Raw genomic sequence first — 23,450 nt, 5'->3', positions numbered from 1 at the left:
GCAAAGGTATGGGTAGTTGGGTGCCGCCGATTCCCACTCGTCACTTTGGTTTTCAGCAGTCCGTCGAAAAGAAATCTTCAGAATACGCCGCCAGGCATGATAAAAATTCACTTGATGATGGGGTACACTCGCCATTGCCTCAGAAAAGTACAAAACCAACTGCCACAGTCGATGCGTTTGTTTGGCATCATAAAAGTATGTATTTCAAATTGAATCAAACACTGACAGTCCTAAAAACATTGAACCCCGACAAGGCAGTGCTGATTACGAGACCCGGTATCTGTGGATGCCAATGCAGCTCCTTAATATCAGTCTGTCCCTGATGAATGAAGAGCAACTGCGGCGGAATGTCTTTCAGTCTCTCATTGCCGTTCTGCCCCGTCTCGTCGTCCATGCCGTCGTCTTGCCCCGTCCCGGCACCATCGTCCGGTTCGACGGCAAGGTCCCATTGGGTCAGTTGGTTGTCGGAGCCCGCAGCAGCGAAAATGCTGCTCTCCGTCGGATGCCACTCGACGGATGTGATGGGTTTGCTGTGATGCTTGAACAGAGCGATCGGGGATCCCTTCTGCAAATTTCAAGATATTGTCGGATCAGAGTTTACGGAAATAATGATAACGGCGAATGGGTGCCACATGGTGGCCACAACTAAAAAATATTCAGCTTTTCCAAATTAGATTAGAATTATAGCAATGGTTTTTGCCAAATTAAACCGGCATCAGTTTTCAACAAAAACTTAAAATTAGATAGAAATAGTAAGAAAAATCAAGTCCAGTCCGTATCACATCAGACTTCTTCTCATAAGCATGCGAACGACAAATGTCTGCACACATAGTTTGGCTCATCGTATCGTACTACAGTTCTCCTGTAGCAATCTCAGGACAACAAGAAAAATAAGATTGTAAGTAAAAAAAGAGCACAGAAACATTTCACAAATTGCATGATCCGAATTTCGCTCTAATTAGACAACTGAACTAATCTAATCCAAAACCAACTATCCTGCAAAAAATATGGGAAAAGTAAGTAGTTTATATTCAAAAACAGTACAAGTCGAAGTGGACATAGTCTAGCAAACATATTGCAACTACACAAGTAGTCAGGCCAACGCAAAAGCCAAGTACAACACGTTTGAAAAACAGCATACCTGGAATGACCGTAGATCCCATATCTTAATTACACCGTCATCGCCGCCGCTTACGATAAACGGTTCCTTTTTGTTCCAACTAATAACGTTCACGTCTTTATCGTGAGCCTGTCGAAAATCGACAAACGTTCCTTCACTTGCAAAATCGCAGATTCCAAAGCGGAAAAAACTCACGTTCACCGTCAGCATACACGCCTTGCCAGGCGAAGCCCGCGTATCCCATATTCTTATAGTTTTATCCACCGAGCAAGAAGCAAATACCTGTCAATAAGAATTAGCAATTGAAAGCTAAAAATACAAGTGCTTAGTGCATGTTGCATGCGCTTCCTTGGACATTTCTTGCAATTCTATAGTAGAACAAGTGATCAACATTAACATACGCAGCCAGCATTTACTTTCCGTAATCTATTCAGGTTATAAGTTCTAAGCGGAGGGGGTCAGCACTAGGCACCTTAACTTATATACAATGAATTCCAGTAGGTCTTGGCTACTTACAATTAGAGCCCGACCGATATTGGATTTTTGAGCCGATACCGATAAGACCGATATCCAGTACCTCCACCGATAACCTCGATATATTCAGCCGATATTCAAAAGATATGGAATCTAGCCCAAGGCCCATATTTAACACCTCAGAGCATTTATTTCAACAACTTTACAGCCATTGATATGCTTGAACATGAGAAATATGATCTAGGGACTATAAAAATATATTAAAATCACCAATCCAGCAGTTGCAGATTACAGTTCACGAAGCACAATTTCCCGGCCCTTTCTCCAAGGAGTGAACTTCTGTGGTCTTCCATAAATGATGTATATAGTACTAAACACAGTGAGCAGTCTTTCACTTGGTACCATAGTTAGTGGCACAGCAAGAATTGGAAATCTTTCTTCATTTCGGTTCTACCGCTCCCTTGCAGCGGATCTTTCCTTCAATGGTTTCACCAAATATTGATATTCTTCTGGCAGTGCACCTGGAGCCTTCAGCACATCATCAACAAATAGCTGAAGAGAATGTGCAAAGCAACTCAAAATGTCCACGTCTGCAACTGCTCCAACCATCCCCCTTGGGCCTTAACCATGACCAGCATTTCAACAATCAATTGATCAATATTTTACGGTCTTTTGTCAGAATTGGCCAATGTCATCATGGAATCAAAAATTTTCGTATCAATTATTGGCTTTACTCCACGTTTGCTTGATTTTCTTGCCCTCTATGCTCGCATATTTCCTATCATGGTGGCCCCGCAGGCCTCGGTTAGCGTCAGACGACTTCATACATTACTGGTATAATTAGCTCTGTTGGTACGGAACCATTAGCACTATCTTCAGAGAAATGTTTCGACGCGACGCTTTTCCCTATCATCACGAGGGTCAGTCCAGCATGATTGAAGTTCTTCTTTCTCTTACTGATTGAAATCTTCTGCAGACAACTATCCATCCAGTTGCTCTCTGTCTTTGGTGATCGATTACTGCAGGGGGATTCCCATGAAGTCAGTGGGGCATAACGGTTGTTAGTTATCTATAACAATTTTCAGATGGGCAGTGGGCACGCCTACTGCCCTGTGTGCAGTATGCACTATATGCAGCTTGGCCATTTATTTTTATAATTTACCGTCATCACGTCTTCTATCGACTTCTCGGACTCCCTGCCACCATGTTGTGACGTCACGAAAATGGCCGATATTTTTTTACCTTCAATGGCCGATACCGATATTTCTCTCCAAGCGTGATATCGACTCGATATTATCGGCGAGCCGATAATCGGTCGGGCTCTACTTACAATACTTGCTACCGTGCTTAAGATTACTTCCACTTTCAGTTTTGATACTACACACATTTTGTGTTTACTCGAGGCCTCATCCCAATCCAATTCTTCAGACGACTTACTCGAGTATGTCCGACATTTTTCGTTTTTATCCGACATTTTTCGTTTTTATTTTACTCAAATGTAATTTTGGCCTGCCTTGGAAATCACCATTTCTACTTGTAGTTGAGTGATATCACAAGTTACACATTGCAGGTAGCTGTACCCGAATACCAACGCTGACTACCTTGACCAGCTACGGTTGCAACACAAATTCCCCATGCCGTTATGGGAGACTTAGTGCGAAGGTATAACAAAAACCGATTGCACTGCTCCTTTTGTGACGACAGCGTCTGTATTGCGTTACTTTTACACAGATCAGTTCAAGTCATCCCCGTTGAGAGTTCTCTTCAAAACTTTACCACAAATCCAATAGTGAGTAACAGATGGTCTAAGTAGCCATCGTTGGTACTCAAGTAGAAGTAGAAGTAATATCGCAAATATCTTCTCAAGTACAACTAAAAGTAGCGATTTCCATGCAAAAAGTATGTATTCTAGACTCATTTTGGCCTAAAAAAGGACAAATAGTACAAGTAAGCAAAATCTACTTTCAGTACGTTGAAACGTAGAAGCGCTTCATCAGTGACCACCCCTGCTGAGTGAGCTTAGACCATAATTGCTAGATCCTATCATAGTTGTAACCAAGTCGAAAGGTTCCAAGTCACAAGTCAAACTCACTTTTATAGTTTTGTCATTTTCAATTCACCATCAAATCCAGTCAGTGAGTTGAGGGTCGAGTCCGAGTCATAGTGTTATAGTGACTAGAGTTATGACTCAACTAACGATTTCCAAAATACGGAAATGACTCGACTCGAGTCAATTTGTGTATTGACTCGAACCAAGTCACGTGACTCAAGACTCAGACGAACGAGACAGACATTTCAATGTAATTTCGAACAATAGTATAGCAAACACACTATTGGGATTTCGTCTATTGGTACTGGTACTTGAAAATGCAACCAGAAACTGCTAAAAGGGAGGAAAATTAGTAGCCTGTATTATAAATGCGAACCATTCGATATCATCAAACAGAGTTACTGGAAACTGAGCAGTCAACACAATGACTTGGACTCGCCCCTCTGCTCGCTGACTTGGACTCAGACTTGACTTGGTAGTGAATTGAAAATGACTTGACTCGAGTCAAAACTATAAAAGTGAGATTGACTTGTGTGTGACTTGGAGCCTTGTGACTTGGCTACAACCCTGGTTGTGACTCGAGTCCAAGTCATGTGTTCAATGTTCAGTTCAATCCAGTTCAACCCACTTTTTCAACTCTGCCCGAGTGATATAGAATGGCCCGCATTCATGATATCGTAATTTTCCTCAGTTTTAACAGTTTCCGGCCCTATTTTCAAAATATCAGGACTGATAGACAAAATCCAAATAATGTGGTGACTTTGCTATTCTTCAAAGTTACAATGAAATGTCTGTCTTAGCCGTCCTAGTCTCGAGTCATATGACTTGGTTTGAGTCGCGCACAATGAATCGAGTCAATACACAAATTGACTTGAGTCGAGTCGTTTTAAGCACTTGAAAAAATGACACGAGTCGAGTCACCAAAAAATCGTGGCTGGAGTCATTACAACCATGGATCATATCAAGTATCGCTAGATATATTTTGCAACTCCACCATCGCTGAGCCAACTTACACTACGTTCATTGGGAGACCATTGAATATCCTCCACAGAGTCCGTGTGCGCCAGAAAAGGCCGCTGGTCGACATGCCAGCCGTTGTTCTGCTGCGTCCAAAGATGAATATTCCTCCCGCAGTCTCCGGTAAGCAACGAGCCTGACGCCACGAAAACAATCGCAATTGCTCAAAACAAATTTGGTCACAGACAGTTGGAACGCACCGGTTGGCGACCAGTCCATCGCGAAGCCCTCCGCCAAGTGTCCGGAAAACGTGAAGACGGGCGAAGCGTTCTTTTGCTCCTGGCGGAGGAACTGCTGCAACGCCGCGGGATTGTCGACTGCCGCCAATTGCGCGCTGAGGTCCCACAAATGCACCGAATTCCTCTCGGACCAAGTCGCCGCTATTCTCTTGTTACCAATTTTTGTGCACTGCAATTCAATCATTATATCAGCGTTGCAGGAAGACAAAAATGCTACATCAGCCATTCTAGACAGCTACATGCATGCATATTGCATCCATCATGCAAATTTCTGAGAACTATAAAACCTTCTCTCGAGAAATCATTAATAACAAGCGAGCATTCATAATATCACTGGGCTAAGACAACTCAAATGTTTGTTGTGAATGGTACATTGGAATTAACATGCTTGAAATAAAAAGCAATTTGACAGTGTATGGTGCATTTCAAGTTGCATTGCAGTTTACATAACACCCTCCAGATAAATATACCAACAGCTAGAGCACTTTCCTGCAACATTCGCTAATGTAATGAACCAAGCAATAAAATTCACAAACATGTGGAATCTTTGACACCAGGGATGTGGGTGGGCAAACCAGAACAGAAAATTTTTTCGGCCACAAAAAAGGTTTTTAATTTATCTTGGTCTACTACATTTTAAATCAGCTCAGGTGGGCTAAGACAAGGACAATATGCGTATTGAAGCTTTCTACACAAACAGTTGGACTAAATATTTTTGTTTACCTAAAATTTTTGTGGACCCTTCAGGCATTCACACTAGTTATGTGTAGTACGATACCCAATTTAATCGATAACTCTCGCCATCACCATTACCGGTACCTATTCCTAAGAAGGTGGCCAGAAGGTCAACGAGTGTCCCCCAGTTCTCACGGAGTTAATAACAGCCGGTCCAAAAGGTTGCACTGCACATACAATCCTATTCCCTAGACCACAGTTGAGGTGTTGACAGTGGTGCTGTTGCCGATTCGAAATAGCTTCCCACGTTTTGTCATTTATATGCAAAAATAAGGATCAGTTAATTGCCACAGAAAAGTATATCTCTTTCAATTGGTTTGGCAAAAACAATCCATAGCAGATAGGTCTAATCCCATAATATGCATTCACGATAAACACGAGCGTATCATACAAAAGAACATACCCGGACTCTGTTGACTCCACCATGGTGGAGAACCATGGCGGTTTCAAGCTCTGGTTTACTGTCCAAATCTTCTTCCTCTTCTGAATCGTCATCACTTCCATCCTAAATTTGAGAATATATTCACATCATCTCATTTTGACATGAACAAATTTAGAATTGTACATGCACGTACGTCATCATAACTGACATCAATTACAAGCCACGACAACTATACAGAGATTCAAGCACCGTATCACAAACATATGTGTGTGTTAATGTAGATTGACTATTCAGTAATAACTTCACATTATGGTTATTGTTTTTTCAATTCCACGGCGTTTAAAAAGTGTGTCAGTTACTGATCGACAATAGAGTGGCATAACCTATTAGATGGAGTGATGTGGCAGAAAGTGATAGATCTACATGGGAATAACATTTACTAGACAGCTCTTGTTGACAATTTTCCGTTTGTTTATCATGTCGGTTTGAAACGACACAAATTTTGCATATCCAACGGAAAATGGGCAAATTTTGCGTTACTGAGAGTAGCCTACTATAGAAGGGTTCAGTGTGCAACAAAAACAATAGGTCGCTATTCGCTAGACAAGTTCAGTCAGTAAGCAAATTAATGTATAGAGGTTGTCCAGCAAATCTAAATACAAACGAGCGATGAAAAATGCATATAGCATAGGCCTATTCATACAGTATTCAAATACACTATTCAAATCAACTTTATTCAATACTGACAGATAACAATCAAAGCATTTATTGCAATTTCACAAACTCATACCTTTGGCTCCTCCGTTTTATGTAGATTGCTCATTTTCATGACAATCACATGATTTGGTCTCTGATCAGTCTGCGTTCCACAAACTACATAGCAACTCAAAGGATAGTCGGTTCTGTTGGTTCCTTGTTCGTCATGTATAATGTCAAAGCTCAAACAGGGAGAACCTAAAAATGAATGCACAATTTTTCAAATATCCTCTTACAGAAAGACACTGAATTCAGAGTTCCGGGCCTAATGGGACATCTAGATCAACGGTTCGCAACCGCTGTCGATCCTGCCAATAACACATTTTCTGAGTGTTGTCATAACCATAATAGAAAATTCATTCTAGCTTCTTTGAGAGTACGTCACACGGGTGCAAGTGCTGTACGAAAACGTTTATCAAGTAGCCAGCAACTATAGTTTCGGATAGTTATATGCGAGAGCCACAGGGACTTTGAAGAAATTTCCTCAAATTCCGACAGTGCAATTAAGCGGCACTTGTGAGTATGATATATAGGCTATAGCAAACAGCAAAGTCGCATTTCTTTCAACGGATACCGTGAACAATCACAATCAAGATAGTGTAGTCTTCAACAGGACTATGCGTGATCTTTCCTCATAGAAACTTCAATAATATCTATAATATCAAATAGACAACAGAGTAATTCCCTGTCAACATGCAAATATTTTTTAAATCCGTCTCCACACCCTCTCGGATTTTTCTCTAAATCTATATACGACCAAAGTATCTGGTTCTGAGTACAACGAAATTTATATCGGACAATTGCGTTGAACGGTTCTCGAGTTATTGCAGTTTGAAAAATGATGATTTTGTGATTACTTAACCATGAAATTTGGCAACACAAAACCTGTGTATGATTGTAACTGATATACCTCAGAGGTTACGTAGAGTAAAGGTTTGAATGTTATTTAGCAATAATTGTTGGTACATGTTCTTCACTTACCATGAATTTCCCCGCTCCACAGTATTAGATCAAGGTTCAAAACGCGATTTCAAAATTGGCATATGTTTAAATCAGTGATGCATAACGATATTTTTCAACTCATCTGGTGTAATTCTATTTAAACCAACATTCACAAGCAAGGTGTCATTTGAAAGCTGTTTCCAACTAGAATGCACAAAACTTAGTTTTATTATTGATATTTGACAGCAACATGGCTAAAAATATAATATGGTGCATAATGCAAAATCGGTCATTTTTTAATTAATTTTAATTAATTTAATTCAGTGATTATCTGATTTTGCCATTATTCTACTCCCTATATGATAATGTCTTTCAGTAGATAATTATTGCCATGCTCAGAGAGTACTTTTATTTATTGCGTATCCATTATGCTTGCAAGGGTGCTTCTGGGTTTACCGACTATCAGTAATCCGAGTCAACATCCAAATAATATTTCAATTCGTCTTCACACCAGAGTTGGATCAATTACATTATTTCAGTTCAATTACAATTACAATTACAATTACTTTCATGAATGTTTCAATTACATTACAATTACAATTACTCCATGCTAAAAATATCAAATTACAATTACAATTACAATTACTCCTTGCACGCATCAATTACATTACAATTACAATTACAATTACTCCTTGCATGCATCAATTACATTACAATTGCTGCTGTTGAACATTTAATTGAATAGTCATAAATTCAACCGTGGTCCTTGACAACCGTAGCGTCGTATTTAACAACAATTCAAGTCTAGTTCAGATTGTGTAGTAATAATTGCGTTGATGTGCGTACATAGTATGCTATGTAAGATGTCACTGTGACGTAATGTAAGCGTGTTTTGTATGCTAGGTAATTATGGCTCACGTAATTGGAAATGTAAAATGTTATTTACCTAATTTCCTATGGGTTAGGATTGAGGATAGGGTGCAGTATGTCGTTGAAAAAGTATTATAATATATGCATGTGTTGGATTTGCGTATATAGTATATAATTAAAGAAACAATATTATTTTTATCGAGGGACGTAGGAATTAGGATGAGGAGTAAAAACAAAACCGTGCTTTGTCAGATAAGACGTTATATAATATCCAGTGGTCTGGTTAGTTAGCCAGACGAAATGACGATGCATCATCGTGATCTGAAATCGTATTGTAGATTGCCAACCCACGGATAGATGAGCAATATGTGAGTCACGGATGAATGTACCGACAAACGTACTGAAAAGTCGGCTAAAACCAGCAAACTTTATAGTCCTAGAGCTGGCGATCCATGCGTCCAAATTTGATGCATCTGGTCTTCATCGTAAGCTATTGATGTACTAATTCCGAAAATACAAAATAAAATCTCGTCAGGCAATGTAACTGCTCCAAAATAGCCGTTTAAGGCCGACTGTTCTGAAAAGTGAGAGCGCTGCAGCAGCATGACTACAACAATTACCAGTTACGCCCATAGCGATTGTTCAGAACAATGCCGATTCCCAGACTTTCACGACTATTTTGGGATGGTACCATTGCCTGGAAATATACTTTTATTGCGGAATCAGTGCGACACTAGCTTTCGATTACGACCATACATATCAAATTTCGACTCTTGGATCGCCAGCTATGGGACTATCAATTCTGCTGCTTTTAGCCGGCTCAGCAATTCGCTTCTCGGCGTATTCAATCGTGAGCCACGTGTTGCGAATCCATCGGTTGGTTAGTAATTTAAAATTGTATGGAATGGCAGCCGAGGCCAGCATAGCGGTAAAAATAAAAATAAACTCCGCCCGCAAGGGCGAGGTCAATGGCCTTCGCGAATGGATCCACAAAATTCCTTGTCGTTCGTTTAAAGAGAATGCATTATAAGTCAATTGTTTTATGTTGTGCTTGTCAGGTCTCAATAGCAATTTAATGTAATTGAAATTGTAATTGAGCAAAATTTTTGTCAAATTACAATTACAATTACAATTACACAAAATAAAAATGCTTCAATTACAATTACATTACAATTACATTGAAAAATGTAATTAATTACATTCAATTACAATTACAAATTACAATTGATCCAACTCTGCTTCACACCCTCTCAGATTTCTCTGCAATATCAGGTACAACTAAAGTACCCAATTCTGAGTAGAACAGAATTTAATCAATATTACTTTATTGATCGGTTCTTGAGCAATTGCAGTTTGAGAATGAGGATTACGCATGGATGATTTTGAAAAAACATTATGACTTTGAATTGACATTTGACCCCTAACCCCCATTAGTAAAGTTGAAAATTTAGGTCTATCACAATAAGCATATACCAAAATATCTTACTACAGAAATTTAAGTCTGCCTGGCCGCAATTTGATCACTAGAATGTTAATTACAATTAGACACAGGTTTCAAGTGGTATAGCGTCACGACCGAGTGAGCACAAAATGTCATTTTTCAAATTGCAATAACTCTGTATCGAATTGTCCGATTTTCTTGAAACAAAGTTTGTTATGCACCAAATTTAATACCTGATCTATGTGAAAAGTTTCAATTTGATCGGAAATGCAGTGGAGACGGCCGTTTGCGTGTTGAGAGGGAATTAGTCAACATTAAATGAAGTTTCCCTGCAATATTATCGTATGTTCGAGTTGCATACATTTGTCGTAATTAAATTTAGGGCTAATATTACCGGTCCGCGAGTTCATACCCATGGATCTAGATCATTGATCCCGTGACATTACATCAGAATCTATGCTATAGATGCTGATATGATATCGATATGCAAGAGCCGAAACTGAATTTCATTTACCTCCGGATCCCATATACAGTCTAAACAACAAAATACATACAATTCCCTTAGATTTTTTGCTTATAATCATCTTACTGATATGGACAACGCCAAAACTAACGAGCACGAGCATAATCTCACCAGTTTGGGCTTCATGATACAATACATAAGAAGATTCATCCCGAACCAACTCCTCTGCTTCATTTACCGGGTCTCCTGGAAGATATATCCTTGAAACTCCATCATCTTCCATTTCTTCACTACCATCACCATGTTCCATTTGATTTATTTGCCCGCTTTGACAACAGAAAATCCAAGTAGCAAGTATGCAAAACTATAATAAGCAACCTGGTTTGTTTTCCTCCTGTTAACACGTGGGTTGTGCATTCGAGCATAGTCTCATTTTTCACGCCATTGTGGATGTGGACGCGGTCAAATCTCACGGCTCACTGCGATTGGTCTACGTTGATCTATTTTGTAGAATGATATATATACAGTACACAATATATATATATATCATTGATTTTGTACGATATTGTCCTATACTGCGTTTCCATGCACGGCCTATGGGCCCGTTTTCGAGAGACTCGGCCGACGAACGAGAGAAATTTTGTTGCGCAGCACACTCACGTCGGCCGACTCGTCGGCCATCGAGGCTTGGCCGTTTGGCCATAGCAATTTACAGCGTAGCTACGCTGTAAATTGCTATGGTTTGGCCATGCTTGCGCTGTATCTTCAATCAGCTGATTGCTATTTGCTACTTACAATACACTTTTCGTGTCAAATTAACTATTAATAACTAACCTACGGATAGATACGCAACACCCGTCGTCACGCCTGCTTGCCCGGAGGTAATTACTGCTCAGCAATCTGAACGCAACATAATTGCTAATCCCATAGCTCGATAGCTGACGACCCGCGTGCTTAAATTCAATAAAGTTAATCTTATTTGAAAGCTACTGTCGCACTGATTCCGAAAATATACATTGGAATCCAATCAGGGCAATGGAACTCCTAGTGGCCCGCGCAATAGTTCGTAAATCGAATGTGGCCCTTTGGCTGAAAAGGTTCGCCACCCCTGTACTAAGGTATGCCACCTAATTTTCATCTTTTTTCCATCTTACTCTATCCTCTGATAGTTTTAATTGAGTGGTTCATCATGACCATTGTAAATGTTCTAGGGCTGTTCAAAAATAACTTTTTTTTCGGATTCCAGCCATTCACTTATTAAATTGTCAGGTTGCCCTAAAAAACGCTGCGCGCCAAATTTGGTTCAATTCTAACAAGTATAGGACTCCGCAGATCCAATTAAAATTTTTAATTTATTAGGGAAAATTTAGAGAGAAAAAATTTCAAATTTTTCTGCTAACCCCATGAAATTGTTGAGCTGTCTTCAAAGAAGATGCAGAACAAATTTGACTCAATTCCGACCAGTAAAAGCGGAGTTATGTGAGTTTTTCGTTCATAATTCTCGGATTATCCACCGATCAAGGAGCGCCCCGGCACTCCCATATTGTCCTCATTTTTCAGGATTTTAAAAATGTCCTTCGAGGACGCCTAAATGTTCTCCTTTATGGCAATTCGTCCTCCTTGACAGCTTTTAGAGCTAAGATGGTGGATAGTTTCGAGTGAAAATGCGCATAAATGATGCTAAACAGAAAATTGTGGTTCGAACGTAAGCGACGGTTTTTTAGTCAACCAACGGAAAATCTAGAAGCAAAACTGTATTTCGGGAGTTGAGCCTGAAAGTTGACCCTTTTCTTAGTCAACCAACCGCAATTTTGTGGAAAATTTACCGTTTTTTCCGGATTTTACTCACGTATTGTAAGTCTAAAAATTTTGAAAAAGTGTCCTCTTTTCCCGATTCCAAAATATGGTAACCCTACGTAACAGCATTTCGTCAGTGCCCCTAAAAAACGATTGTTTTGGGCAGCAATAGCGTGATAAACCAAACTTCTGGAGGCTTCTCCCCCAAGAACCCCATCACGTAATTTCGATGGCAGGGTTGTAATGACTCGAGTCATGACTCGACTCGAGTCTGACTCGAGTCACGATTTTATGATGACTCGACTTGACTTGAGTCATTTTCTCAAAATACGGAAATGACTCGACTCGACTCGAGTCAATCAGTGTATTGACTCGACTTGGACTCGAGTCATTGCGCATGACTCGAGACTCAGACGGCCAAGACCGACATTTCATTGTTATTTCGAAGAATAGTAAAGTAACCACACTATTGGGATTTCGTCTATTGGGACTGGTACTTGAATATGCGACCAGAAACTGCTAAAAATGAGGAAAATTAGTATATTATAAATTCGAACCATGCGATATCACCAAGCAGAGTTATGAAAAGTGGATTTAGCAAGATTTTAACTGGAAACTGGTCAGTCAACACAATGACTTGGACTCGACTCGAGTCATAATACCATGACTCGGACTCGACCCTCTGCTCGCTGACTTGGACTCGGACTTGACTCGGTGGTGAATTGAAAATGACTCGACTTGACTCGAGTCAAAACTATAAAAGTGAGATTGACTTGTGACTCGGAGGTTTGTGACTTGGTTACAACCCTGTTCGATGGTCAGCAAAGTTTGTGTGGCCTATGGTCAGTTGGTCACCCTAGGCGCCAAAATTTTCTATAATGCATGAATGAATAGGTGGTAATTGCATATATATGTCTTATCCTCTCAGCCCACGTGATCTGATTTACCAGTGGCGCTGAGGGAGCTGTTGTCTTGGAAAATGAAGGCCACGCGATTAATAATTAAACATATTCGGGTGTTTGGATGTTATTTGTCATGTGCGGTGCAGATTGTGACGACATGATAATTCAGCACGGGCGATTTAATCACCAATGGCCAATTAGACTTATTTACATCGAAGTTTACGGTCAACATAAGGGCAATCCTCTTCGGCTAAGGATTTCTCGCTGACAATCTTTTTGGCACACTTCTCGGAGTTCCATATTGGCAGGAACTTCATAGGTCTTCGTGCATCGTGGCGTGGTAATGGGCGACGCTGAAATGCCTATCTCTATTTTGTATAATTATGCCTATTTTTTCGTGGAGGAGTCGTCAAAACATGATGTGTAATTTATGTTTATTCACCACAATAATTTAGGGCACGCTTCGAGCTCCCCCCCTCCCCTTCGCGATTGTGGGTTTGGGTTGCAGCAGTTTCGGTCCTAGTAAGAGGTCAAATCCAGTCGGTGTTTTCGGGACTTTAGTATTGGAAATATTTCGCGATTTAATCGCGCTCGAGGACAACTCGACAATAATAAACCATATAATAATTGTATATGGAATATTCAGGGTCAAATCTAGGTTGTTGTAACAACAATCGGGCACGTTCTCATACCCTGTGGTTCGAACCAGATGTACGCATCCCGAATTCACAGCTGCGATTGGCAATACAGGGATGGTATCATCCTTTATGATACGATAAATGAATATTCAGACGATTTAATTTTGTAGCTCTCAAATACAAGAATATTTAGTCATTCCTTTCGCGAACAAAGATTCAAAGCCTATTTTATGTACAAGGGCCCCGGGCTCTCACTCTTAAAAGCGATATATCCACACCAGGGTTGTAATGACTCGAGTCAGACTCGAGTCCCGATTTTTTGATGACTCGACTTGACTCGAGTCAATTTCTCAAAATATGGAAATGACTCGACTCGACTCGAGTCAATCTGTGTATTGACTCGACTTGGACTCGAGTCATTGCGCATGACTCGAAGCAAGTCATATGACTCGAGACTCAGCCGACCAAGATCGACATTTCATTGTAATTTCGAAGAACAGTAAAGTAACCACCCTATTGGGATTACGTCTATTCGTACTGGTACTTGAAAATGCGACCAGAAACTGTTAAAAGTGAGGAAGATTCGTATATTATAAATGCGAACCATTCGATATCACCAAACAGAGTTATAAGAGTGGGTTTAACCAGACTTTAACTGGAAACTTAGCAGTCAACACAATGACTTGGACTCGAGTCATAATACCATGACTCGGACTCGAACCTCTGCTCGATGACTTGGACTCGGACTTGACTTGGTGAAAATGACTCGACTTGACTCGAGTCAAAATCATAAAAGTGGGAATGACTTGTGACTCGGAGCTTTGTGACTTGGTTACAACCCTGATCCACACGCTGTGCGCTGCAGGATATAATACCTAGTTCGAAACATTTTGTTGAAAATAACCCTAGCAAGTGTGACAGTAGTGTTTTACCGGGAAATTGGCGATATAAAAGTACGCGCAATCCATATAATAACCCACTACATTTATGAGAAATACGTAACAAACGTCGATGCGTAGCCTGATTAAAAATTTCGAGATTTGACGTGTTTGGTGAAATTTTAATTTGCTCTGAATACTCATTAAGGATATCTCCTACTACTACATCATGATCTACTGTGAAGCCATTTTTCTTCAGCGCCCCCCCCCCATATCGCCTCTGAGCCCAGCGCCCCCATATCGCCCCCTGAGCGTTTCCGCCCCCTTCAAAATCGCCAGCGCCCCTTAGGGGGCGCTGGAGGCAAGGTTAAGAACCACTGTTTTAAAGCATGCACATTGCACCTGATTCATAATAATGAAGTCGGAGTCGGAGTCAGAAGTGTTTAACAAACTCCGACCCCGACTCCACCCAGTATTTTTTTCACGAATCCGAATCCGACTCCAGGTTGTTTTAAAAAAATTTCGAGACTCCGATACCATTAAGGGGAAAATGAGCGAAACGCCGACTCAGACTCTACCGCCCTGTGTCTGAGGACTACCTGGTATCGTTAACGCGTATTGCAAATACAGCATCCCATCTTCTGTAATTTGTCGAAAACAATAATACGCTGGCTGCCTGACACCTGCAAGAAAGTACTGGCATTTATGTTCTTATGAGCCATTCTATTTACGATGCATCGATAGTGTAGAGATATGTCGCGGAGCCCGCATATCTTTGATGTTGTAGAAGTGATGAACATGAAGATGTCACAATCTCTTGATTTCATCAAAGGAACGGTATGCTATACCGATAGTCTCGATGTTGATTGGATTCCATCGTCTCGATGTTGATTCAGTAATATAGTACTTGAAGTTTGAAGATAGGAACACGATTTTAGCTGACAAATGTAGCATGGTAAACCATTCAAAGTCTTGGCAGTCGTTGACCTATTTCTGACGTCGCTGCATCGGCAGCATCGTCCTCAATCGTTGATCTTCCGTACGCTGTCATACTGCGGAAGAAAGGGGATGTATCTCGAGAATCTAAATAGAGGAACGGGAGGTATGAAAATGAACTTTATTGTAATTTTCACGGCTCCATACCTCCAGTCAGTTGAAAACGGTAAATCGTAGTCCTTTGCCGAGGCTTCTTGTATACCGTCCTCCTTTGTGTTTGATGTGGTCTTCCGTCTCCAGTAGATCATTCCACGTTCTTCTAAGGTACCTGCGGGGAAATATATATCGTTCTATTGATGAAATTCGTCTCATTATAATCTTCCTGACCATGCAGTGCTTTCCAATATTTCTGGGAGACATCCGAAATTTTATTTTTTCAAAATTTTTATCCGCATTAACCAACCGAAAATGATCACAAAAAATGAAATTAGGAGATTTAACACTTTTTTGTTCAACTACCGGTTAATCAGTGACTCGGTCGTTGCTCACTATTTCTGGCAATTTCATATCTGCTCCCCGCATTACAGGCCATCAAGTGTCGCATCAAGAATAGATGATAACTCGCTTTCCTCGTATTGATGTTATAACTATAGAATGTAAACATTTGTTTACATTCTGGATTATAACCAATGCACTAAGGTCGTTTTCAGCGAAATAAGCTGTGACCCGTTGTGCTGGAACTTCAAGTGCCTGGGTGGCCAGGTAGGCCTATGTATATACCAACTTTAGAACCAGACTTTTGATTACGGAGTAATAATAGTGCGAAAACAGTAATTCTCTGCGGCTGGTGCGAGACAAAATTAAAGTAAAAACTACGATTACACCGCTACGTCGTCCAACGAGGTTTTACACATGCGTTACAACGACAAAAGTTAAGGAGTCACAATATTTTGTATGCTAATTAAGTTTATTTGAATTATTTCACGTCAGAAAAAGTAAAAGACGCACAATTTCCATCCGCACTCATCCGCGCCACGTTTGTCATCCGCATGTGCGTACTATTCGTCAGATTAAATATCACTGGCCTCGACGAATATGTGCTGCAGTCGCTCTATCTACGACGTTGTATTACGATATAGAAACGGTGACGCGATGAAATTAGCGAATAAGCCGAGATAAACCGGCTGGTGTTGGATACGGATAAAATACAAATTTTATACAAGTCTATGTATATGATTAATAGCTAAATATGATCCGTATGGTGGAATGGAATAAGCTCCTCGCATATGTAACAACGAAAGGAATCTATATCATCGCAACGAATTGAACAACACACGTAAATTAAATTAAATGAAGGACGAAACTGATATACACGTAATTAAATGAAGCGCGAAACTATTAGAAAGTTGAGACAAGAACGGTATCTACATAGTCGGATCTTAATTTGTTATGCATACGCCCGTTACCGATACCTGGCAGCGTGTTGTCGAAAAAGGCGGCCAATGCGCCGCCAACGAAAATAGACGTTCCAAGCAAAACGATGATGATCTGATCCAGCTCTTCGCTACCAGTATTGATCGAGCTGCTGTGTGTACGAACCCAGATTGGCACCATCAGTCCCATGAATAAAGGGAATCCGACCACGAAGAGATTCCTAGTTGAAAAGAGGAACTGGTGTTGAAACATATGCGATATATAGCGGTTACAGGATTATTCGGAGGATTATATACATGTATACAGAACCACAAACGAGCGTATGCAGTATCGGTACAGGATAACGAAGTAGTTTCACTGTTGGGGAGGATACAAGACGATTGAAATGATGGAAACTGCGCGGGCATTTCCAACCTGGTGGGTTCTATCGACATGCAGAATTAAAGCGGTCAAAACTGCTTTCTAGGGATGACGGGAACGTGAGGTTCACGTTCGATGGGTGAAACTCAGAATAAATTTGGAGGTTCGAGCTCACAAACGAATCTTGTTAGGTCGTGCACTGTGAACTTTTTTAAAAAATATATTACAATTATTTACGTCAGTACTAAATGAACATGCATCTAGCCCAGTGTTTCTCAACCTTTTTTTCTTCGCGGATCCCCTTTGGACGGTCACGGACCCCCATATCTTAGTTCAAATTTAGCTCTATTACCGTGCAACCGTCATCTGTCTTGTGAAAATATTAACTGTAGCCTAGTGATGAACAACAACAAAATGATCTTTCATAAAATTAACATCTTTCTATGTATGTAGAAATTGGGAAGACGTTTATTAGTTCAATTAATTCTGAGGCTGCATTTCTTGGAACACACTGCCGTATTTCGAAAATCCGCGCCGTCGATGTGATGTGAACGACTAATTTCCACAACGATCGGTGGTGGTGAATGTAATAATAACGCGTATTGCTTCCAATGACACCTTTGGGTCCGATAGCAACATATATCGCACTAATATCCCCATCATCAATTTATTAATATAACGTCCAATCTAGTCATTTCTATGTATCAGCTCATCATGAAGTTATTCTGGAATAACGGTTATGTATCACAGAAGAAAATGGATTTTTTTACAAGCGAATTTATTCCGAAGCCCCAACAAAACATCTCTAAACAGCAATATGTTAGCATCAGTAGGCTATTGGCAATTTGGCGATTAAAATGAGTTTGTACAGTAGAATATTTCATCTTAGTCGGCTATTCTGTTTACGCGAGTCCTTAAGTTTTAGCAGTTATGAGTGAGAGAGAGAGAGAGAGAGTTCTTTTATTCGTCAACCATGAAATATAGTAACGGCAATGTCCACATTGCGAAATTAAGAAGCGAAACTGCTTCGTAATTTCTCTAATTAAAAAAATAGAAATAAGGTTATGGCAGATTTTGCAAATTTGGAGGTTTCGCGGACCCCCTGAAATTGCTTCGCGGAACCCTAGGGGTCCGCGGACCCCCGGTTGAGAACCACTGACCCAGCCCTTTTCTTAGAATATTCAGATTCCGTTTGTGGATATTTAGTAACTCTGAGCTGTGAGCTTGTCCCGCTATAACAATTTATCAATGATCGACATCAACGAAATTGATAGAAAGAATGCATCGTTGTCTAGAAGCAGGCGTACGGAATCTATCTTTATTTGATATGTTCATCGTACTGTATGTGTATTGTATTGTAAATCCGCCCGATTGGTGTTTTGGCTATACATTATATCTTAATTTTGTGGCGATATCTGTAGAAAGTACAGAAACCGGTATTTCATTCTAATCAATATCAATGTAGCAACAGTCTGGCGCCTTAAGAATACAATGTGTGGTCCAGCCTATAGATCAGTGGTTCCCAACCTTTTTCGACCCATCGCCCCCTTTTCAAGGTCAACACCGATCATCGCCCCCCAAATTTTGTGCACCGATAATTGGGCATACAGACTGTAATCACCGGCGGGTTGACTAAAAAAAAAAAAAAAAAAAGGTCATCTTTCTCCGCTCAGAGCTGAAAATAACGTTTTTTCTCTCCGAATTGCTAGGTGGATGACTAAAAAAAAAAAAAAAAAAAAAGGTCAGCCGTTTTGACGCGTCATCGCCCCCCTATCGCCCCCTTCGCTATTTTCGCCCCCCGTCGCCCCCTTTGTCCATTTTCGCCCCCCTATCGCCCCCTTCGTCATTTTCGCCCCCCTAGATCGCCAAATCGCCCACGTTGGGAACCACTGCTATAGATCGTTAATGTGTAAGCTCATTTTTCTTTGCAAGTCCTCTTCGAAATTCTTGGCAACGCGACGGAAAATAATAATGTAATGGAATAATGATAGCATTTGAATTTTCCAGTTGATACATTGGTGATGTTTATAAAGTCAGACTTTACTTCAGCATTTGACATAGTGTGGACTGAGTCGTCGTCAGTTCTCATGTACATAAATGCATTACTTGACGGAAATGTAGGGTTGAATTAGCATACGACGCCACGTGACGTCATAGGTTCGTGTTCACATTCGCGTTCACGTATAACTTAACAAAAAGGTTCGCGTTCACACGAACCAGAGCCTATCAGGGGTTCTTACCATCCTCATTCTATTATGCATACCAGAAGTAGGATATGAGCCACTGCCGCGTGCAAATAGCACATAGAACCATTGCTTGCTGGCGATATAGCGTAGTCCGTAGTGGTATAATCCGCAGCTGCAACACCAATGGATTTTGGGTTTGAGTCCGACCGAGGTCGAATCCAGAATTCCTATACCTCAGTGTTGGAGGTTTATCTAGGCTCCTCCTCGCCATCTCATCCGAGTAAGAGTTGAGTTAAAAAGCCTAGAAGTGGGCCGTGCTAGAAGTGGGCAGCTATACGGAATCCAAAATGAGGAATATCGGCCTGGTGTAAATGTCCATTGTAGTCGACTAACACCATGTATACCAGACGCAACAACAACAGTGCTTGATATTCACCGCCGGGAGTTTTACCGTCGTCGTCGGTAATGCACTAGGCTAGGCTACTTCTATACAATTGTTTCAGTCAATACATCGAGTTCTACGTCAGCGCTTCTTCACACCAAACTATTTACTTTTACATTTTAGTTTGGATAGCTATGCATCAGTAATATGAGTAAAGGTACAATCATAGTGCCCTATATGGTGTGGATACAAGCAAATCTCACGGCTCAGTGAAATTGGTCTTCGTCACACTTCCTATTTCGTCAAAGGTAAATTGACGGTAATTTTTGACCGGCTTGCCGGAGCATTAAAATTGATAAAATGGGTATCAATCGAAAGCTACGGTGGTACTGATTGCGAAAATATAAATTTTATTCTGCTCGTGGTCCTGGAGCCCCCAAATCAGCCTCGAATGTTGCATTGTAACGGAGTTTGGTATTGTGACGCAAGCATGTCGTCTGAGCAGTTCAGCTGCAAGTGCGCACGAGAGTGAGAGTGTGAATGCTCAATCGGTTGCGCAACAATCGCCAATACGCTTGCGGTTTGCGTTGCTTCTCACCTGCTCCCAAGCTGTGTCACAATACCAAATTCCATTACAATGCAACATTCTAGGCCGATTTTGGATGGTTCCAGGACCACGATCAGAATGAAATTTATATTTTCGCAATCAGTGTCACGGTAGCTTTCGATTGATACCATTTTTGTCAAATTTAATGCTCGGCAATCCGGTCAAAAATTACCGTCGTGAGAGTTGCTTGTGTCCACACCATATAGTACATTGTAACACAATAGTTGAGTTACTATACGGCCAATGCATAACAGAATATAATTTCGGAAATATTCAAGTTCGTTATCTTCTACTTCAAGAAGCTTTGACATATCCTGATAACTACACTTGTAAATGAGTTGAAATCTCCTACATTATTTCCACGTTTATTAGTATCATCAGAGATTACTTTGACCACCTCTTTAAATATTTCGCCCGGCACCGCGTCTCTATTTGTTAGATCCTGTGCCACAATGCGAAACGTATGCATTTCTCTTTACATGTTATACCTTGACGAATTCAAATCTACGTGCTGCAGATTCGAAAGTCCGACAGCGGCCACCGTCGCGAACATAACACAAAACAACCCGCCAATTACTGGATCTGGAATCATCACCAACACTGCACCGAATTTTCCAATCATCCCAGCGATAATGAGGAATATTCCCGCTATTTGCAGAACCTGTGTCGGCACAAGCAATCGAGCATGAACGAAAAAAATGATTAGGTTTTAAATCATGAAATACAAACCCATCTGCTTGCAACCCTGGTAATGGCTATAGCCCCGATGTTTTCGCTGTAAGAAGTGATTCCAGACCCGATCCCGAGTAAGCCAGCGACCAAAGACCCCAAACCTTCAATTGATATACCTCTAAAATATGTTGCCAAGTAAGATGTAAAGACACGGTTGGTTTTATGCAGATATCACCTATTGACAGCGTGGCGAGGTACAGGTGGCGCACCGCTAAGTCTTGCACAAGCGTAATAATCGCCTATTGATTCGATCACGCTTGATAGCACACCAGCTATCATCCCAACCACAGCCGCCGCCGATACTACCGGTAATCCCCATTGACAAGGATAAGGAAGGCGGAACCTAAGTAGAGAATGAAATCACTATTATGAAATCGTTCACATACTGGCAACAAAGAATATTCTTTCGCATGAAAATATGATTGTTTAAAGTGCATAGTGCCGGCACGGGCACAAGTATGCCGTTTTCACACTATCTTAGAGTTTCCATACGCCCTCCTTTTTCAAGAAATCGAATATGCCCTCCTATGACGCCCAAATGTCCTCCTTTTCGGCAACAACAACAACAACAATCATTGGGTTATTATTTTCATCTGAACAAGTTACACACAATGTACAATGCGATAAGACACAATGCGATGTAACGAACAGATAGGAGGATGTCGAACGACACGCATTAGTAGCGATCCTTTACTCTAACATCCACCTCGGCCTAGAGTGCCCGATGTCACAGTTCTTTTCGATGTTGATCTTTTTTGAAGCCGCGGTCCTTTCTACTAGTTCTTTCCATTCCTGGTGAGTGCTTTCTTTCTTCGGGTCTTTTTTCTGGGCTTTTTTTGTCGCCGTAAGAACGATCGTAAGACGTCAATCGAGGAGCCCAGATGAACCTCCGATCGAACCCGGTCCACCGGCTTAGTTGGCGCTTATCGTTACCACTACGCTATCTCCCCCGCTGACGGCAATTCGTCCTCCTTATAGATTTGACAGTCAGGCGATTTTACAGGATCAACTATAAAAGGCCAGAAATGACGCCTAAATAACAACCTAAATTACGTGCTAGCGGGTTGTCAGGGAGTCGAGTTTGAAATTTTTTTTTTTATTGTCCACACAACAGAATTTCCTGTAATTTTTTTCAAAATACCCGTTTTCTCATCCGATATTATCAGTTTTATGATTTGTACAAAGGTGTGATCGTTTCCGGATTTCAAAGTATTACGACCCTGTTGTGTTCGATTGGACACAAAATGTAAGTAATAGAACGCTCAATTTCCACACAGCCATAGAATCAATGCGTGGAAAATTCGCCACTCTTGTAACGCAAGTACCAAGGACTATTGATCATGACGTTGATGCGAGCATCCGTCCTGGCCCAATATCCAATGTCTTGTGGGTCATCGGTTAACACACCCGATGCTGTTAGTATCAAACAAAACAACCACGCGATCACAATCGTTATGAGAACCTGTAAGGCACAGTACGCTTCGGTTATTCACTACATGACTGCCGGCATGCAATAAGGTAAATACCGGAAAGAGCTTTATGAAGTTTGTCTTGACCATTCGACACCCCTTCGTTTTAGAGTACAGCGGTAACGGCAGTGATGTATTCCGAAGATATTGAGAAAACACGACAAGGGCCGATATGGTGCTGAAACAAAATTGAGCTGTCAATGGAAATAGACAAATACCGAAGCATCCAGCGCACCAGCCATGAAACTGAAATGAGTTTTCGCATAGTCATGAAAATAATGTCTACTGATGTTCATGAATGACTGATGTTGAAAATATTCACACCGAAAATTAACGCAAATTTTTATTGTTAAAAAATGGGCGACATGACTGGTGAGTAGGACTGGGCACAATAATTCGAGTACTCGAATCTGAATGTTCTATTACACTCCATGATTCGAGTCGAGTGTAAAAGACGATTTGTTCGTGTAATTAAATTATACGCTCCTCGAAACTGAAAGTTAATTTACTAACGGGAATTATAGTTTTGATACTATATTTTCCACTGAGAGAGCCTTGAAACCTTGATAGGCCGTGTCGCAGCATGCGAGGCATAGTACAAAGCTACGAACGTTACAGGAAATAACACATTTCCGAAGTC

General features: G+C 40.8%; 2 protein-coding genes across 3 annotated transcripts in view; both read right to left on the bottom strand.

The window, feature by feature from the left end:
- Window positions 1–176: 176 nt before the first annotated feature.
- On the bottom strand, window positions 177–10,918 carry LOC145442773 (glutamate-rich WD repeat-containing protein 1-like). Of its 2 annotated transcripts, XM_080320758.1 has the most exons (8): window positions 10,661–10,917; window positions 6,808–6,971; window positions 6,039–6,140; window positions 4,862–5,069; window positions 4,658–4,797; window positions 1,316–1,402; window positions 1,142–1,249; window positions 177–565 (listed from the first exon to the last, which is right to left on the bottom strand). In XM_080320758.1, the coding sequence occupies exons 1-8, from the start codon at window positions 10,797–10,799 to the stop codon at window positions 215–217; spliced, it is 1,299 nt and encodes a 432-aa protein (XP_080176884.1). In that variant the 5' UTR covers window positions 10,800–10,917; the 3' UTR covers window positions 177–214. The 2 variants fall into 2 exon arrangements, with proteins under 2 accessions (XP_080176884.1, XP_080176883.1); XM_080320757.1 differs by having other exon boundaries at window positions 1,142–1,402; window positions 10,661–10,918.
- Window positions 10,919–15,377: 4,459 nt separating this feature from the next.
- The window catches only part of LOC145442642 (solute carrier family 23 member 2-like), a 34,811-nt gene continuing 26,738 nt past the window's right edge, over window positions 15,378–23,450 (bottom strand). The window contains exons 6-13 of the mRNA XM_080320608.1: window positions 22,868–22,988; window positions 22,667–22,803; window positions 21,517–21,684; window positions 21,339–21,459; window positions 21,098–21,270; window positions 17,113–17,294; window positions 15,848–15,968; window positions 15,378–15,787 (exon numbers count right to left, since the gene is read on the bottom strand). Of these exons, the coding sequence (XP_080176734.1) occupies window positions 15,727–15,787; window positions 15,848–15,968; window positions 17,113–17,294; window positions 21,098–21,270; window positions 21,339–21,459; window positions 21,517–21,684; window positions 22,667–22,803; window positions 22,868–22,988 (1,084 nt within the window). The 3' untranslated portion in view covers window positions 15,378–15,726. The remainder of the gene's footprint in view (window positions 15,788–15,847; window positions 15,969–17,112; window positions 17,295–21,097; window positions 21,271–21,338; window positions 21,460–21,516; window positions 21,685–22,666; window positions 22,804–22,867; window positions 22,989–23,450) is intronic.

Source organism: Botryllus schlosseri, chromosome 7 (assembly GCF_051294905.1).
Source record: "Botryllus schlosseri isolate E-star chromosome 7, Bs_hap1, whole genome shotgun sequence".
In the NCBI taxonomy this organism is placed as follows: domain Eukaryota; kingdom Metazoa; phylum Chordata; class Ascidiacea; order Stolidobranchia; family Styelidae; genus Botryllus; species Botryllus schlosseri.
Note: the sequence above shows the minus strand (reverse complement) of the source record. Positions and strands in the feature narration are given on the sequence as shown.